Source organism: Megascapheus bottae, unplaced genomic scaffold (genome assembly GCF_031878675.1).
Source record: "Megascapheus bottae isolate mThoBot1 unplaced genomic scaffold, mThoBot2.hap1 HAP1_SCAFFOLD_154, whole genome shotgun sequence".
In the NCBI taxonomy this organism is placed as follows: Eukaryota; Metazoa; Chordata; class Mammalia; order Rodentia; family Geomyidae; genus Megascapheus; species Megascapheus bottae.
Window position 1 is genome coordinate 86,599 of NW_028327569.1, and position 14,098 is coordinate 100,696.

The 14,098-nt window shown below is 41.5% G+C and overlaps 1 protein-coding gene across 1 annotated transcript in view; it reads left to right on the top strand.

Annotated features, from left to right (window-relative positions):
• LOC150039630 (long-chain-fatty-acid--CoA ligase 1-like) overlaps positions 1-14,098 on the top strand; it is a 39,900-nt gene that overhangs the window by 6,583 nt on the left and 19,219 nt on the right. The window contains exons 4-6 of the mRNA XM_090327720.1: positions 1,185-1,286; positions 5,132-5,231; positions 5,453-5,631. Of these exons, the coding sequence (XP_090183846.1) occupies positions 1,185-1,286; positions 5,132-5,231; positions 5,453-5,631 (381 nt within the window). The remainder of the gene's footprint in view (positions 1-1,184; positions 1,287-5,131; positions 5,232-5,452; positions 5,632-14,098) is intronic.

The following is a 14,098-nucleotide window of genomic DNA, read 5'->3' on the forward strand; positions in this document are numbered from 1 at the left end:
GTTTGCTTTAAAAGTACACTTGAGAATTCAAATGTAAATAGATTTTTAAAGTGTTTTCATTAATAGTATTTATTTTTAAACTTATTTAGATATTGCTCATAATAATTATTAAATACTATTAACCAAAGTTTGCTGTTCCTCACAATTATAGTGTTTACTTAGCATTTTTCTCATGCACTCACTTAACTAGCCAGCCACTTGCCTTTTTGCCTTAGTGTTTGTTGGTTTTTTACTTTAGATCATTTTGAATAAGTACAGAAAGACTTCTAAAACCTCTGTATATATTGAATGATTTGCTAAGAATAAAAACTCAACAACAGAATTGTAGATTCCAATGAGAAGATCTTACTCTTAATTTTTTTAAGTTAAAAAAAAACTGGCTGCTTCTGTTACCAACGATATGTTACTTTGCTGCTCTTTATGCATGAAAAGAAAACAAAGACAAAAACCTCTAGCTGGGTGTGGTGATGTCTTGCAACCTAGTATTCTGGAAGCTGAGGCAAGAGAATTGTCCTAGGGCAACCTGGAGTCTACATCTACATACTGAGACTGTATCAAAACAACAAGGCTGGGAAATGTGGCTTAGCAATAGAGTGCTTTCCTAGCATGCATGAAGCCCTGGGTTCAGTTCCTCAGTATCACATAAACAGAAAAGGCCAGAAGTGGTGCTGTAGCTCAAGTGGTAGAGTGCTAGCCTTGAGCAAAAGAAGGTCAAGGACAGAGCCTAGGCTCTGAGTTCAAGCCCCAGGACTGTCAAAAGGAAGGGAGATAGATGGAATGAGCCCTTGCCCTAGCATGTACAAGGCCCTTGATTTAGTTTTTTATATTGAGAAAGTGAGCAAGAGAGAAAGAAAGAGACATAGACAGATTGAGAGAATAATCCATATCTCTTTATTGCTTTTATAATATAAAACTAAAACAGAAAAGTAAATGTAAAGTTGTGACATCATCATGTGTCATCTATATTCAGATTCCTTTGCTTTTCAGAAGAAAGCATATAATCAGTTCCAATAATTTTGAATTGTAACAAATAAAACTGTGGCATTATAATAATTTCAGTAAAGGAATAGCCCTTCTCTTGTGCATGGCTGCTTGCTGACTGTACTACACATGTTATCTGGTGAATTTTGTTCTCTGAAATGGGGCCCAGTGCTATTTTCTGATGTCTTCCTCCCTCCTTTCAGGTTGCAGAAATGTCAGAGTGCATAGGCTCGGCCCTGATCCAGAAGGGCTTCAAGGCCTCCTCAGATCAGTTCATCGGCATCTTCTCTCAAAACAGACCTGAGGTATTAACTACTAGATGCCTATACTCGACTTCTGAAGGGTGGAGGTAGATAGGAACCAGAGCTCATGCAGGCATCTGCTTGACCCTACCTTTTCTGGTCTGTGTGTTGCTGAGAAAGGCTTTGTTTTGTGTCTTATGAAGTTATACATGTGAGACAGTGGATATGATAGCTCATGCCTACCTATACCAGGTACTTGGTAAATAGAGGGAAGAGGATTATAGTTTGAGGACAACGTGGGAAGGGGAGAAGGAAGTAACAAGACACTATCTCAAAGTCAAGCCAGGGGCCAACCCCCTTCTGCAGGAGATGGTAATGGAGTAAGATTGTGGTTCTAGGCCAACTTGGGTTTAAGAAAAAAATGAAGGGACAAAGGGTCAATAAATGCAGCAGTGATATTCACTAGACTTGATATTGAAAATAAACCATACAAAACTCATGGTGGAGATGGGAGGGAAAAACTGGGAGAGAGCAATGGAAAGGGTGACATTGTCCAAAAGGATATATGCTCATTACCTGACTTACATGACTATAACCATTCTGCATATCATCTTTATAATAACAGTTAAAATCTAAAGTTAGCAAAGCCCTTTCTCCTCCTCCCCCCACCCCCAAAACAGTTAGCAATACTCTGTCTCAAAAAAAAAAGTTCATCATGATGGCATGTACCTGTGAGCACAGCTAGAGGGAGGCAGAGATGGAAGATTGTGGTTTGAGATCAGCCCTGGCAAAAAGTTAGCAAGACCCCTCCCCCCATCTCAACAAATGAGCAGGAGAGGTGGCTCATGTCTCTGTAATCCCAGGTCTTCAGAAGAAATAGGTAGAAGGAACAGAGTCCATGGCTAACCCCGGGCAGAGAAAGAGGCGGGGTGGGGCGGGGGAGGGGGGGAGACAATGAGAGGGAGAGGGAAATGAGGGAGAGAGAAGGAGAGAACTGAAGAGAAGAGAAATAGAGAAAGGAATGGAGAGAGAAACAAAGAGGCAAGTAAAGAAAATCTTGGGGCTGTGGGGGCAGGACCCCTATGAGCTGGCTTCATGTACGTATAGTGTATTACTTAACTACCTAGACTCATGCTTGTCAATTTAAATAAGAGTCAGTTTAAGTAAGACTGTATCTTGGTGGTATTGCTTAAAAAGTTAGTCAGCAAGTTAGTAGCAGAGCTGCTTTGGGAAAAGTTGTCATTGGGCTTAAGGAATGAAACTTACTGTTTTACATACTTGTATCCAAAAGACATGATCCATGCTGCTTCCTGATTTATAAATCAGAATAGCTTCTTAAGAGTGTCATGTTCCAGACGGACACAGTGGCTCACACCTGTAATCCTAGCTACTCAGGAGGCTGAGATTTGAGGATCAAGATTCTAAGTCAGCTGAGGCACAGAAGGAACTGAGAATCTTATCTCCTGTTAACCTCTAGAAAACAGGAAGTAGATCCATATCTTTGCTATGGTAAGTAGTGCTGCAATGAACATCATTGCGCTAGTGGATTTAGTATGTCCTTGTTTCTGGATGATGCCAACCCAGATGCCCCTCAGTTGATGAGTGGATCAACAAGATGTGGTATTTATACACAATGGAATTCTGTGTCAGAAAGAATGACAGGGGCCGGGAGTTTGGCTTAGTGGTTAAAGTGCTTGCCTAGCATGCATGAAGATCCGGGTTCGATTCCTCGGTACCACATACATAGAAAAAAGCCAGAAGTGGTGCTGAGGCTCAAGTGGTAGAGCTCTAGCCTTGAGAAAGTCCAAGGACAGTGTTCAGGCCCTGAGCTCAAGCCCAGGACTGGCAAAAAAAAAAGAAAGAATGACATCGCCCTATTTGTAAGGAAATGGAAAGACTTGGAAAAAATCATATTAAGTGGAGTAAGCCAGACTCAAAGAAACATAGGCTCAATGGTTTCCCTCATTTGTCATAATCATTAAAAACCTTGGGCTCTCCTAGCAGAGATTTGCAATAGAATAAAACCTAGATACATAAGGCCATATAGAATGACACTAAATGAAAGGACCTCCAGGATATAGAAACAAAAGCCATATAATGAGTGATTATTGTCCTTAATGTACTATGTTATCTCTCATCTCTCTTGCTGTCCCTTGGTTATCTCATATTGTTACAGTATCTCACTTTGTTATCTGATATATTGTATATATACATATTTGGTTATTTGAAATCGCATAGGGAAGGGGGTAAAACAAAATGAGGGGTGGGGGTGGGGGGAGGGAATTGGGGACTAAGACATGAGAAAGGGTATCAATGTATGTGAAGTAATGCACCTTCTATCTGGTGAATATAATGTAACCCTTCTATTCTTTACAATAAAAAATATATGGAAAAAAAGGAAAACAGGAAGTGGAGCTTGGCTCAAGGGTAGGGCCGTAGCCTTGAGCTGAAGAGCTCAGGGACAGCACCCAGGTTGAGTTCAAGCCCCATGACACACATCCACCCCCCAAAAAAAGAAAGAGTCATGTTCCATGAAAGGAAAAATAGCATTCCCCACAGCTGGCCTGCAACTATACTTATAGACATTGGTTTCTTTTATTCCAGACAAACATATCTAGTATATTTTCTCTAGTAGAATTTTACCACGAGTATATATACCCATAACATCTCCCTCACTACAACAACTAGACAGCGTCCTACATTCAACACCTGCTACAGGCCAGGCACCATATAGAGCCCCTCTGCACACAGTGACTTAGGTTCTATCCCTGGTGTTATATAAGGGAAGACAAACCCCAGAGGTGATAATTCTCTAATGTGGTATGAGAAGATTATAGGTAATCAGCCAAGGAGGGCTTCTTGGTGGAGATACCTGAATGGAGTCTCTAAAGAAATAGGGGTGGGGAGGCCAAGGTCAAAGGCTGCCAGGCTCTGCATACATTCACATCACATTGTATCCAAGTCGAGGAGTGAGGTACTTGACAACAGTGAAGGGACAGAATAAGACACAGCAAAGAGAGGGCTGTGAAAGGCACATGTCCTCTCTTGAGAGGCAAGAGGCTCTGACTCCACTGCTGACAACTTAAAGTCTGTTCCAGAAAAGAGAAAAAAAAATGCTGGGAGTTTGGCCTAGTGATACAGTGCTTGCCTAGCATGCACGAAGACCGGGGTTCAATTCCTCAGTACCACATACACAGAAAAAGCTGGGAGTGGTGCTGTGGCTCAAGTGGTAGAGCTCTAGCCTTGAGAAAGCCCAAGGACAGTGCTTAGGCCCTGCGATCAAGCCCCAGTACTGGCAAAAGAAAACAAAAACAAAACACCCCACAACATCCCAGTTCCAGGCCAAGTTGTGAGATGTTGGGATGCTTGTGCTCTCTTCCCACGGCAGCTGAGTCATGCAGAAATATCTGCAGTGGCCAAAAGGGTCACCAGATATGTTGATCAGCTAGGTAAGTCATCTTGCTGTGGCAAGATGAGTAATCCTTCTGTCATTTCTTTCCTGTGACACTTTTCAGGGGGAAGTTTTTTTTTTAATTTCCTGTTAGAGATATATATTGCCTCCTCCCCTACCCCCACACTGTTCTGTATACTGCTGTGGGCCTTTCCCAAGCGTCTGCTCTGCAGTTATCTTGCTCCAGCCTGCCTGCCCTTCTAGCCTGACTGCCCCTACCCATGCTCACTGGTTTTATTATTAATGTCTTTTCACAGGCTTGCCTCCCTTCTTCAGGCATATTACAGTTTCTTTGGAAGAAGGAGGAAGGATTTTATTTTCTTTATGAAGCTCTCCTTTATACTGAGTGTAGATACAAAAAAACAAATGTTGATTTTATTCTGCTGACTCTCAGAGGAGTGTTGGAGTGATTCTGATAGAACATCTTCCTCTTTTCTCCCTGATCTTTACCATTTAGTGGGTGATCACTGAGCTGGCATGCTTCACATATTCCATGGTGGTGGTTCCCCTCTATGATACCCTTGGAGCTGAAGCCATCACGTATATAGTCAACAAAGGTAAGTTTGGGATCTGAGCATCAACCTAGTTGTTGGTTAATGCCTGAAAAAGTTAAAAAAATTTGAAAGTGGTAAAATGCAAACCTTGAGGGGAAAAGAATTAAAAAAAAACAAACAAACTCAGTAGAAGAAGAAGGAGAATGTAGCACTTACCCTATTCCAGGGTCAGATATTAGAGTCAAACACCCCAATGCTTACTCTTCATCCTCTCTCTTTTACAGCTGAACTCTCTGTGATTTTTGCTGACAAGCCAGATAAGGCCAGACTCTTACTAGACAGTGTAGAAAACAAGTTAATGCCAGGCCTTACAGTCATAGTCGTCATGGACTCCTACGGCGGTGACCTAGTGGAGCGAGGCAAGAAGTGTGGTGTGGAAATCATCAGCATGAGGGCCATGGAGGTGAGTCATAGTCTCTGCCCCATCTCACATACCCATCTCACATACTCATCTCACATACCCAGGACTGCTTGCAGTCTCCTGCCAGTTCTCCCAGCAGCCATTCAAAACCTAGCAGGAGTCCTATTTTCTTATTGTGAAGAATTCTCTGTGGCTGGGCAGTGCTAATACCTGCAGAAGTCTTTGCTTATAAAGTGAGTTGTAATACTCATATTTATTCAAGAGCCTGATGCATGATGCCAGTCAGTGCTGAAACTGTAGATGTCAGCTTCAGTCAGGGGAAGTTGTTCATGTGAACATCTAGGCCTTTTACATATTGACTTATCTCTGAAACCCGGCACCATGCAGAGAGGTTGGTCTCCTTTCTTTTCTTTTGTTGCATTCCCAAATGTAGGTACTTGCTTTGGCTTAATATCATTTTTTTGATGTAAGATTCACAGTGAATACAGGTTTAAAGGTAACTGTTTGAGCGAGAATTAGTGCTGCCCATATAAACTAATTAGAATTCAAAGAAGCTCATAGCAGCTGCAACAGCAGCAGCAGCAGGAAAATCTTTTTATAACCACATCATAGAAACCAGTGGACTAAGTAGCTTTTTCTGAAGAGCTTATAAATCTTTTTATAAAACTGTTATAAATAGGGTTTTAAAGACCCTATTAGACCTTGTGTGAAGCAACTCATGGTGATAGAGAAGTTCATTGTTCAATTCAACATGTCAGGTTATAACTATAATGCATCTTGATCACTGCCACCCTTTCTGTTGGTCTTCATGTATCTCAATCTCACCCATCCCTTAAAGTTGGCAGTTTATTTTGTTTTATAATTGTCTTTTTAAAAATAACACAGCAGGGGCCGGGAGTGTAGCCTAGTGGTAGAGTGCTCGCCTAGTATGTGCCACATACTCAGAAAAAGCCAGAAGTGGTGCTGTGGTACAAGAGGCAGAGCTCTAGCCTTGAGCAAAAAGTGTCTAACGACAATCCTCAGGTCCTGAGTTTAGGCCCCACAACTGGCAAATAAATATAAATAACCCAGAAGACATGGGGTACCAGTAACTCACACCTGTAATCCTAGGTACTCAGGAGGCTGAGATTCTGAGGATTGAGATTTGAAGCCAGCCCAGACAGGAAAATCTCTTGAGACTCTTATCTCCAGTTGAAAGTTCTTGGGCCAGGAGTTTGGCCTAGTGGTAAGAGTGCTTGCCTAGCATGCACAAAGACCCGGGTTTGATTCCTTGGTACCACATATATAGAAAAAAGCTGGAAATGGTTCTGTGGCTCCAGTGGTAGAGCTCTAGCCTTGAGAAAGCCCACAAACAGTGCTCAAGCCCTGAGTTCAAGCCAGGATTGGCAGGAAAAAAAAAGTTGAAAGTTCTGCTTGGTTCAAGTGGTAGAGTGCTAGCCTTACGCACAAAAGCTCCACAACAACACCCAGGCCTTGAGTTCAAGCCTTAGGACCTGTACCAAAAAAAAAAAAAAAGACAAAACTGATTTAAAACTGTGAAACTTTTCTAGCAAATAGTGCACTTGTTCACTTGTTTAGATAATATTTTTTCCTCCAATTAAAAGCAAAGTATAGGGGCCGGGAGTTTGGCCTAGTGGTTAAAGTGCTTGCCTAGCATGCATGAAGACCCAGGTTTGATTCCTCGGTACCACATATAGAAAAAAGCCAGAAGTGGTGCTGAGGCTCAAGTGGTAGAGCTCTAGCCTTGAGAAAGTCCAAGGACAGTGCTCAGGCCCTGAGCTTAAGCCCAGGACTGGCAAAAAATAAATAAATAAATAAAAAATAAAAAAAATAAAAGCAAAGTATAGCTATTTTATTTAGCTTTGGTTTGAAGAATTGAAGCTCTGCAGAAGTTATGAAATTTGAGTAGATTAAGTAGAAATATAGAGCTAATGAAGATGATTTTGAAAAAAATTATCAAAATTATCCTTGCCTTCACTCACTTATTAGCCTTTTTGGAGATGACATCTCACACTGTGTTACCTAGGCTGGTCACGAACTCTCAGGCTCAAGTGATGTCCATACCTCAGCCTCCTGAGTTCTAGTATTCAACTGTGCATCACTGTGCCCAACCTAGTTAACTTCCAAGTAGACATCAGTGTTCCTCTTTCTAATTAGAGCTCTCTCCTGTATGTAAAGCTTTGTACTAGATAAGGCTCACTGACCCTGAGCAGGCCCGTCTACTTTCCATCCTTTAAGAAGCATGCCTACCCTGTATTCAAACTGTTCAATTTTAACAGAAAAAAAGAAGATATATTTTTTTAATTTAATGGCTACAAAAGTCGCTTAATGCAATAAACGGAACCACATGCAGTGGTAGTCATTTCAAGCTTTATCAGGAACATCTAGAAAAGAATCTATCCTTCTGAACCTTTGTGACTGCTTAGGAAGTGGTCTTCTGTTACTGTTTGACACCCAGTCATAGGACGTCAAAGCCCATCTCCCGGCTGTGTGTGGAGTGCAAATCATGGCGCCTCTCTCAAGTGGCTGGTTGTTAAATGTAGCAGAGGTTGGTTTTTCTAGCAACATGACGTCAAAAGTGAATCAGAAATCAGAAATAAAAAGAAAAAAAGCCAGAATAGATGACTGTAGCACCATTTTCTCATACCTGTTGGCAGGCCAGGTCTATGACAGACTATGGGTCCCAAATAGACCTGAGGGATGAACACACACACACAAACGAAACATCTGACCTCATAGATCTGCTTCAGCCTTCATCTGACCAGTTACAATAGGAAAGCTAGTTGTATGACTAGGATGCCAAAAATCCACACTAAGTAACAAAATGCAAAACCTTTGCATTTTTAAACTGTCTATGAAGAGTATACAGGGTATATTCTTGGGATTATAGGACAAAATATTCCCTCAAAAGAGCTTTCTATGCTTAATGATTAACTTGGTAAACAGATATAAGAATCTTGGTTCAACAGCTTATATCATCCTTTTTTGAATCACCACTATTAATATTGAATATTACCTTGATCTCTCCTTTGGCATATTTCCTATAAAATTTACATTTAGATTGTTAGGTAAATGATGACAGCAGAAGAGACAAAAGTTTTGACTCTAGCCAAACAACAGCAAAAGCAAGGAAACTAACGAAAAAATCATTTGAAACCTATCTCCATGATAAAGTTATTAAAGAAAAATAGTTCATATTAAATGTATAAAACAGGAAGACACCAGGATAGGAAGAATGCAGCTTCGATCTACAACTTGGAAGATGTTGATAGCTGACAAAGGAACTTGGAGAAAACAGTGGGAAATATAGAGAAAATTTAATAAAAGAGAAGTTTAAATCATATTTATTTTTACTTGTAATATTTAATGTTTCTCAGAGTACTCAAGTTTCTTCCTAGAGTGAAAAATATGCACATAAACTTCCTGCTGTGAATAGAAAATTAACAGGAGACCAAGATTAATTAGCTAAGACATCAATGTACCATCCTGTTCCCAAAAGAATTTCAGGCAGTTACCAGCATTAACTCTCACTTGACGGGAAAAGTAAGTAATCAAATAAAACAAATAAGACAAGCATTAATAAAAAAAAAATCATAAACTCCCAGGCATGAAAAAATAAAACAGAATTCAGAAAACAAAATTATGTTGGAAATGATAGAGTCTGCCAAAATGAAGAAGCTTAGCTACGGAAGCAAGCAGCAAGCAGTGATGTAGGCCTGGTTAGGCATGGTATGACAGTGCTCAGATGGTGGCTGGCAGCAAGATGCTATAGGAAGATGATTCCGGAGGGTTGTAGTGTCGTAGTGATCATAGCCAACCAGGCTGAAGGAACTGATTATCTGGATCAGGGTACTGGTTTGTTCTGTCAACATGTGTCCCTCTCTAACAATCTTATGAGAATTCTTGTTGTTGTTAGCCTGTTTCTGAAAAGTTCCTGTTTGGGCCAAGTGGCTTGACCTTAGTTGATAAGTTCAGTGAATTTCAGTTGAAATTAACTGATACCTCCTGTTGCAGACTGTGAGCCTGAGCTCAACCCGTCTGAGCACAGAGGCAGAGCCAGCTGCATTAGGGATAACAGGGAGAAGCCCACCATCGGCCCACGAATGGTTCACCCTTCTGCTGAGGCAAACTTCACCCTGCCAAGGCCCTTTCAAGGTGATGCCCTTATTCTTATGAGATGCCCCAACATCCTGAAACATAGCTAACAGATGTTGGAGGAAATCATAGATTTTTTTGTTGTTGTTATCATTTAGACAATTTAATCATTTTTTACAATTTTTTAAAATAATTTTTTTAGTCCTTCCTGGGCACTGTCCTTTGACACTTTTGCCCAAGCTGCTGCTCTGTCACTGAGCCAGAGCACCACTTCCAGCTTTTTCTGTGTATGTGGTACCAAGGAATCAAACCTAGGACTTCATGCATGCTAGGTGAGCAACCTCCCACTAGGCTACACTCCCGGCCCCTATTTTTTACATTTCTTATTGAATCATCATCCATAAAACACATCCCTTTAAGGTGTACAACTAAAGGGTTTTAAGTATATGCAAAAAAAACTGCACAGCCATTGGCACTGTCAAATTCTAGAGTATTTTTATCTCCCCCAAAGAAATCCCCAACACATTTGCATCAGAAACCATTACCCTTCCCCTGAGTGTCTAGCTATCACTCATCTGCTTCCTATCTCTATGAATTTGCCCACTTTAGGTATTTCATGCAAATACAATTTCATTCACAATATAGCTAACTAAACTATATTGCCCCCTATGAACGCCTATCTAGCTGGGTGGCAGTAAAATCATACGTCGCTCAAATTTTGTGATTCCTGTTGCTTCAGATGTTTCTAGTTCAATACAACTGAAGGTTGGTAAACACTAAGTTCTAAGTACAGATTGTTTCTCCCCTTCCTTTTCCTTTCACATGTGGATCTGGGGTCAAAGAAATCTAGAGTTCTTCTGGCAATGGTAGAAGGGCTTCCTATCTTCTCCTCTGGGCTCTGCAGAGTGGTGATTGGGTGTCTTATCTCTAGATAGTATATGCTTGGATATAACTGGTCCTTGACTAGACTCTTGGCAGATAATAGGATTTCTGCTGTGACATCAGAGCCTGGCAATACCTCCAGCCAACAAGATCACTGCCCCTGGCTAGCTGCTCTGGTCTGCTCCAGGCGTTTCAGCTCATGACCCACTCAATACTTCTGGCCTTCCTTTCCTCCGCCTGTCATTGTGCCTGGCATATAGAATTTGTTCAACAATGTTTTGGGGAATGAAGCCCTCAAAGTTTTAGATAAAATATATCCTCTGCATAATCTTTGCCCATCCTTTTGCTTTACTGTTTTCTCTGTCCAGCATCGGAAGAAAATCTCACTGCCAAATGCAACATTTGTTGGCTTGTGTTACAGTCCATTATATGTGCACATCTCCTATGTGTCATGAACCTCTCTATCCAGGTGACAAACTTCCAATATCCTCACCACATACATGATATGTCCCATCAATAATACAAACAATAATAACTGAAATTCCAGCATTTATAATTAACTAGATTTGCATTTTAAATAATAATAGGCACCTCTTATAAAATAATTTGTGATATAAATAAATATAAAATGAAAGGTAAGTATCCAATTTTAAGTAGTCTCATGTACATGAAAATTTATTTTGATCCCAGTATTCTGCTCTCTCAGTTTCAAGTAAGTATGTCAAGTATTGTCCCATCATCCCTCCTAATAAAAGAGACAGTTTAAGAAAGAAGTTTCTAGGGCCCGGGAGTTTGGCCTAGTGGTTAAAGTGCTTGCCTAGCATGCACAAGGACCCGGGTTCGATTCCTCGGTATCCCACATACACAACCAAGCGGGAAGTGGCAGAGACGAGACACAACCAAACCGGAAGTGGCAGAGACGAGACCGAGATGGCGACGGAGAGCAAAAGAAGCGAGCTGAGCTGGAGTGAGAGGAGCCCAACCGAGTGGTGGCCGGAGCGAGCGGGGCTGGAGCGAGCGGGGCCTGAGCTAGAAAGGGAGGCTAGCCGGGCCGGAGCGAGCGGGGCCGGAGCGAGCGGGGCCGGAGCGAGCGGGGCCAGAGCGAGAGGGGCCTGAGCTAGCTGAGCTAGAAAGGGAGCTAGCCGGGCCGGAGCGAGTGGGGCCGGAGCAAGCGGGGCCAGAGCGAGCGGGGCCTAGTCGGGCCGGAGCGAGCCGGGACGGAGCGAGCGGGGCCTGAGCTAGAAAGGGAGGCTAGCCGGGCCGGAGCGAGCGGGGCCGGAGCGAGCGGGGCCGGAGCGAGCGGGGCCTAGTCGGGCCGGAGCGAGCGGGGCCGGAGCGAGCGGGGCCAGAAAGAGAAAGGGGCCAAAAAAAAAAAAAGAAGTTTCTACTTTAAAACCCTGAAAAAGGAAATTAAAGCAGAACTGAAGAAATGGAAAAACCTCCCATGCTCCTAGATTGGAAGAATTAACATCGTAAAAATGGCAAACTTGCCAACACAATACCCATCAATATCCCAATGCAATTCTTTAAAGAAATAGAAGAGGCAATCCAAAATTTCATATGGAATAATAAAAGACCCCATATAGCAAAAACAATTCTTAGCAGAAAGAACAGTGCAGGAGGAATTTCAGTACCTAACTTTAGATTCTATTACAGAGCCATAGTGACCAAAACAGCTTGGTACTGGCACAAGAATAGGCCTGAAGACCAATGGAACTGAGGACCCAGATATTAGCCCACAGACATATGGCCACCTAATCTTTGATAAGGGAGCCAAAAAAAATAGAATGGAAGAAAGACGGCCTCTTCAACAAGTGGTGCTGGCAGAACTGGTTAAGCATCTGCAGAAAACTAAATTTGGATCCTTCTTTGTCACCCTGCACTAGGTTTAACTCCAAATGGATCAAAGACCTTGAGGTAAAACCAGATACACTGAAAACTTTACAATAAGGAATAAGAGATACACTAGGTGTCCTTGGCACAGGTCAAAACTTTCTTAATAAGGACCCAAAACAAATCAGAGAAAGTCTGGATAAGTGGGACTGCACTAAAGTGCAGAGCTTCTGTATGGCAAAGTACATAGCTAGCAAATTAACTGGAAAGCCTACAGAGTAGGAGATGGTCTTCAGTAACCATACAACGGACAAAGGCCTCATATCTAAAATATATCAACAATTCAAAAAATTGAATCACTCCAAAACTAATCTCCAAACAAACAACCACCCCATTAAAAGATGAGCCAAAGACTTAGAGTATTCTCTGAAGAAGAAATAAAAATGGCCTATAGACACATGAAGAAATGCTCAACATCTCTGGCCATAAAAGAAATGCAAATCAAAACAACTCTAAGATTCCACCTCACTCCAGTGAGAACGGCCAGGATCAAGGAATCTAATAACAACAGATGCTGGAGGGGATGTGGCCAGGAGGGATCACTACTACACTGTTGGTGGGAGTGCAAACTCGTTCAACCACTATGGAAAGCAGTATGGCAGTTCCTCAAAAGACTAAACATAGAACTCCCCTATGACCCAGCAATTCCACTACGTGGCATTTACCCAACCATCCAGAAACAAGGGCATACTAAATCCACTAGCACAACAATGTTCATTGCAGCACTATTCACCATAGCAAAGATATGGAACCAAACTAGATGCCCCTCCGTAGATGATTGGAACAAGAAGATGTGGTACTTAACACACAATGGACTTCTATGTTGCCATCAGAAAGAACTACATTGCCCCATTTGTAAGAAAAATGGAAAGACTTGGAAAATCATATTAAGTGAAGTAAGCCAGACTCAAAGGAACATAGGCTCATTTGTCATAATCAGTAGAAACCTTGGGCTCTCCTAGCAGAGATTTACAATAGAACAAAACCTAGATAAATAAGGCCATATAGAATGACGCTAAATGCAAGGACCTCCAGGATATAAAAACAAAAGCCATATAATGATTGTTGACCTTAATGTACTGTTATCTCTCATCACTTTTGCTGTCCCTTGGTTATCTCATATTGTTACAGTATTTCACCTTGTTATCTGATATATTGTATATATGCTTGATTGCTTATTTGAAACTGGGTAGGGAAGGGAGGAAAACAACATGAGCAGCGGGAGGGGGGTTGAGGGTGAGGGAAATGGGGACCATGACATGAGAAAGGGTATCAATGTATGTGAAGTAATGCACCTTCTATCTAGTGAATATAATATAACCCTTCTATTAATTACAATAAAAAATATATAAAAAAAAGAAAGAAGTTTCTAGGGAAGGAATTATCTGAATGAACTACATGCAGAAAATCACTTTATAAAATAACTGTTCAGAGCCTGAAAAGACAAGCAGGAGCCTTGCAACCAGTAGTATAGATTTCATTTTGAAGACAATATCAATCCCTGCTTAATTGGCTTCTATTGACATGTGTGCATCTCAGCTCTTCAGTGGGACTGAAATCTATAGGAACTCAATATGCTAAAGTCTGCTGATTTCCTTCCTTCCACGATTTTCTTATACATGGCTTCCCACACACTGTT